The 5,473-nt window shown below is 39.8% G+C and overlaps 1 protein-coding gene across 1 annotated transcript; it reads right to left on the bottom strand.

The window, feature by feature from the left end:
* Positions 1 to 541: 541 nt before the first annotated feature.
* LOC112951907 (coiled-coil domain-containing protein 70-like) lies at positions 542 to 1,450 on the bottom strand. The gene has a single exon (XM_026044681.1). It carries the CDS (start codon positions 1,448 to 1,450, stop codon positions 548 to 550), a length of 903 nt encoding a protein of 300 aa, XP_025900466.1. The 3' UTR covers positions 542 to 547.
* Positions 1,451 to 5,473: the final 4,023 nt, after the last annotated feature.

The raw sequence follows: 5,473 nt of genomic DNA, 5'->3' as shown, positions 1-5,473 counted from the left end.
ACACCACTCACACATAGTATCAAATGCTATCTATTTTTGAGTGACATTTTTTGGGAGGAARTATTTGCATGATGTCGAAGGATTTATGGTTGGACTTGATCTTGATGGTCTTTTTGAACAATTATGATTCTATGACTCRACTGGGATTTTTAGTTTGTTTTTAATATGATTGCTCTGAAAAAAGAATCAATTACCATATGATGTTGCTTCACTTTTAAATTGAACTTCAGAAATTCTCCAGTCAACTGTCCACTATTTTAAAAAGATGGAGGTCTGATTAAATGTGGATAACAAAAATATAACTGTACRAAATATAACACAAGAACTGTCCTTGTTGACACACTTTAAGAGGAGCATTGCAGTCAAGAGAAATGAGAAGCAAGTAAGAAAAAAAAATAAAAGTAAACATAAAGCTAAAATAATAACCTGAACTTTTTGTTCTATTTTTTCTTAAGCTGTACCAGGACTTTATTAAGCTCCTACGATGAAAGGACCCGTCTGTGTTTCTGCATGCGTGTGCTGGCATGTAGGTCCTTGCAGTTTTGCTTTAGATCTGGCAGACTTCTTGTGAAGCTCCGTTCGCGGTGTCTGCGCCTGGGTTGTAATCACCACGGCCGTTTTTCTCCCGACTTTCAGCTAATTTCTCCTGTCCTGGAGGGGCATACACCTTTTTAAAGAGGGAAAATTTCTCATCCCACAGCGCTTCCACCACATCCCACAGCGCTCCTTTTTCCTCTTGAATGTTCTGGTCGTTTTCCCTGAAAGCTATAGATTCTTTCCACAGAATCAGTTTGTTCCTTGAGATGTTCATATCTTCCTCCCAGAAGATCTTGTCCTTTTTCCAGAAAGCTATATAATCCTTCCAGAAAGCCTTGTTCTTTTCTTGCATAGCTTCATTCTTTCTCTGCAGCATTTTGTTCTTCTCACGCATGACTTTATTCTTCTCTTGGATATCCTTAGTCTTCTTCTGAAAATCCCTGACTGCTTCCTGCCAGGCCTTATTCATTTCTTCGAGATTCTGGATCTCTTCCTCGGCAGCCTTCATCTTCTTCTGATATTCTTCAAGCTTTTTCTGAATGCTACTGACTTGTTCCTGGGGAGTTTTTGTTTTCATCTGCAAGTCCATCATCTTTTGGAGGAAGCTCTTGCTCTCCTCTAAAAATTTCTTGATCTCTTCCATGGAAACTTTGTTCTTCTCCCGGAAAGCCTTGATTTCCTTCCGCAAGGCTTTGGCTTTCTTCTTCTCCTGAAAGGCTTTGACTTCTTCATTGAAGTTCTTATTACTGTTGCAAAAGTCTCTGATTTCCTCCCTGAAGTTCTTTTTCTCTTCCTTGAAACTCCTGCAAAGCTGCTTCTTGTGGCAGTTGGACAGGTCCACGTGGAAGTTCTTATTCGGTCTGTTTGCATAGTAGAATGGAGGTATCTCACTGCTTTGCTTTACCTGCTCCATCCTCTGCTCAGGTTTTTGCTTTCTTTCCACTACATTATAAGTAACTCTGGAGAAACCGGGTGCCTGGAGCTGACTGGGTGACGCAACAAGTCTTTGCAGTACGAATGTGTTGCTGTGCATGATGCTGTCTGTTTTTCCCAGAGAAACTGAGAAGTTTGTGCAAAATTGTGCAAATCTTGTGAAGACCCCTAAAACAAAATATGTAGCACAACTACAAATTCCATGCACTGTAATTAAGCTATATGAGATAAAGAAACTGTCAAAACTGAGCAGGTCATTCTATAAATGCAGTATGAGTTAGCATATTAAAAATTTAACCATGAGTAGTTTTCAGAAGTGACAAGTGCTTTAGCTAACTATTTTCAGAGCTGAATATGATGTGCCTAAAAGGAGCTTGTCTTGCAGCATGGCAAATATAACCACTAGTCATTTAGAATAATTTCAGGAGCCCTATACTATTTCCTCACCAGTTCTGTTTTGAATAGTTTAAAAGTGCTGTGATTTGCATAGTCGATTTTGTGCAGTCATTATTGGCCCTCGTGTGCTTTAATTTTAAAGGAAATTGCAACTAAAGCAAATACTTAGGCGTTTTACCTGTACTTCTAGCTTAAGGGTATTATGGGTGTAATAGAAAGGAGTCTTTCTTCTATGAATTACATTTTATGAGACAATCTGAATTCTTTTGTGCAGGTGTTTAAATAGTCTTTACTTTCGATCATTCTTTCAGGAACGCTTTTGCATCTCTTGTGATTAGACCTTATCTTCTAAAGCTTATGAATTGATGATTAAATGGAAATTYGCTGAATTTTTCAGGCTAATTCCCCTTCATTTCACTGCATAGATTGCCTGTTAGCGTATCTGAGTGCGTGTGTTTGTGGCGTATAAGCAAGTTTTGCTTGTTAGCATACTATAGTAACTTGAAGGTACAAACTCTCATAATTTGAACTCTTAGCTGCTGTTTCTGTTACTGCGTTGTTTGGGAAGGGGGGTTACAGATCCAGTAGCATCACATTGTRTAGAATGGCAAGAAGAAACTGCTATTCATAGTAATGTCTGTGAAAAAAATCTGCCATTGTCAATGAGCAGTGACCATCTCAAACTGTACGTGAACTCTGTTCCCTGGAGGAAGGAGAAAACACTGGACAGATTTACCCCAAAAAAGTCTAGTTTTGTCCACAGAACATATCAGAGTACACTTTGCTGTGAACATGAGTTATGAGGCCTTACATGGGGCGCAGTGATCAGCTGTTTCCCCTTGCATTTGCTAGTTCTTCGTACTATGTGATACGACCTTTCAGGGAATCAATTTTAAAACATATTAGAAGCTTTGGATCCTGTTTTTGTAGACTAACTTACTTATTCTCTTTACCTCTAAATCAAATTTTTGTTGTTAAATGCTGTTTTTCCAACATCGTAACTAACCTGCTTGTTTTAGACTGTGCTCAAGGCTTCTATGCTGCCGTTGCTGCCAGAGCTTGCACCCTAAAGACAAGAGTGTCATGGAGCATCTGGAACCACCATGTCACGTCTAGAATGCGAAGGAGTCGGAGCTCGCTAAACATTCAGYGTTTGTGAGGTCACACAGCACCGCTTTTCCTTTAGCAACCAGCCTCTTGCAGCGTGCTGGGCCACCCCTGCAAGGTCTCATAATCCCACAAATGTCGATGCAAATGACATAGTTCAAATGGCCTTGCAGAACCTGAGGAGTGTTAGCGCAAAGGGCTGGCCAGGGCGTTGGTTATTCTGAATGAAGCCTCCTGTGGCAGCGATGGTTCTGCTGTCTTTGATTCACAGACCATGTCTCTTCTAATCGGCCCGTTTCCAAGCTTAGACAGCTTGGACGTGACCTGGCTTCTAGGGGTGATTCAGTCCATGAGTGATAGTTGTATTGTGGCAATTATACTCTGCAGAAAAGGCCAAGAGCTGAGATGTGTCTGSGAATACGAACAAAAACCCCTCACCTGGCCTCCCGTGTACCCACTTCTGTAAACTTGGGTAGYCCACTAGATACACAAGGGAGGTGAATGGAAACACAGGAAAAATGGCTTTAAACTATTGTATGTAGAAGCTGTGTACCATAYATTGCAAACTGACCAGTACTTTAAGAAGAAACTAGGTGCTCTGCTTCCTGAAAATCAGCTTTGCTTGGTCTCTCCAAGACACATTTTGAAAATCTTTATATAAATAATCTGATATCCAGTATATGGGTATCTAATATCTAATAATATCCAGGATATCTAATAATATCCAGGATATCTAATAATATCCAGGATATCTAATAATATCCAGGATATCTAATAATATCCAGGATATCTAATAATATCTAATATCCAGTATAAGGCTTCTGTTCAAGCATTCACCTGAATAGAGACTGTTTGGGTGACATGCTTCCTATTTCATCATTACTATTAAGTGCAGTAACTTCTCTTCTGCAGAACAACTACTGTGTGATTAGAAATCTTTTTGCAATGCATTGTATGTAGTCTGCTGTGTATGCAGGGACTCTCCTTCGCTTCCTTTACGTTTCCTTTCCTTATTCCTTAAAATTCACCTTCATTTGACTTAGGAGTCTGTTAAATCTTCATGGGAATCAGCATGGTTAGAGGATTCATCTACTGCTCATTGTTATCTTTTCTAAATGAATCTCAGTTTCTCTGTCTCTACCCCAGGAGCTCGAGGAATTCCATCAAGATCTTGAAGTTAATGGAAATCACTTTTATGCCTGCTGAGTAACAGGGAAAAAAGTTGTGAGGGAAATACAGCAGTTTATTCACATAGTTTTTTGCAGTGTGTGCACACGGGTTAGGTTTCAGCATTATCAGGCATAGTCAAAAATGGATGATTGCAGAAAACTTGATCTTGGAGATTCTTCTTAATATTTCTCAGAAATCTTCCCTGGGATGCCGAGTTTCTAATTCTAGCAAAATGTAAATTTGATGTTTAGGAGGAGATAAAGCCAGATGACCTCCGGAGCTCCCAATCTAAATCACTCAATGATTCTAATATTTGTTYTGAAATATTGTGCAGCATGGCAGTGCAAAATATTTTTGTACCCAGCAAAGAAYTGTTGGTCCTAAAATGTTGCTGTTTTGGCAGCTGAAGAGTACGGAGATTTCAGAGCAACTTTTGGATTAAGTCGTCAAGCATGACATCTGCATCACCTCAGGCTAACGCGAATGAACAGACACTAAAAAGTAATGTTTTACTTTCTCACTGAAATGAACATTTAATGGAATTATCCCAAAGAGAGACAAGTGTATCTATGAGAGAAAAAAAAGGAGCTGTTTTTTATCTATGATAATTATTCTGGAAACTTCAGTGTTAGTTAAGGCTCCATTATCAGAGCTCACTTTGGGTATGAGGAAGGAGAATGAGAGAGCTGTGTCCCTTTGGAGAAAACAGGCATGATTTCAAGGGAGTATGCAGGGCAGTTGTATGGAGCTGTGAATGTTCATTCCCTGTGGAAGTYGAGGCATTTTGTGTAGTCAGCTCAGTTTTCCTGTAGAAATGTTTCTGCACATCTTTTAGGCATGCACGTCTTTCTGCACGTCTTTATTATACTGGCTTGCTTTCATCCCTTTGCCTTTGATTCTTTCTCTCTCTCTCTCCCCCCTTCTTTCCATATCCCCAAAGAATTTATTTCATACGTAGGGACAGCCAGGAATGTCTGTATAATTACWTCTGGAGAATTAGAATTGTCATAGTTAAATTTTACCATGCTGAAACTAAGATTTAGCAACCCCGCTATCCCCATCCACTGGGAAGTTAAAGGGCAGCCTAACGGCACTTAGCGRCTGCATCGGAGCGATTGAGCTGAAACGGAAGAGAATTGACAGAGGAAACTTGCCAAGAAAGGGTTCGAGAGTTCACGTAACCATCAAGGCTTTATGAGCTTAAGAAGGCAGCAGTCATTCCAAGCATTTTAAGCATCTTAAATGCAGCCAAAACAGTAGTTTATGTTGGCTGTTTCCTTCAGCGGTTGTTTTACTTTGCCAGGAATCCCTGTTCCTCATTCCAAAGGTC

The sequence above is a fragment of the Nothoprocta perdicaria genome, unplaced genomic scaffold (assembly GCF_003342845.1).
Source record: "Nothoprocta perdicaria isolate Ctin4 unplaced genomic scaffold, notPer1 scaffold_377, whole genome shotgun sequence".
NCBI lineage: Eukaryota > Metazoa > Chordata > Aves > Tinamiformes > Tinamidae > Nothoprocta > Nothoprocta perdicaria.
Note: the sequence above shows the minus strand (reverse complement) of the source record. Positions and strands in the feature narration are given on the sequence as shown.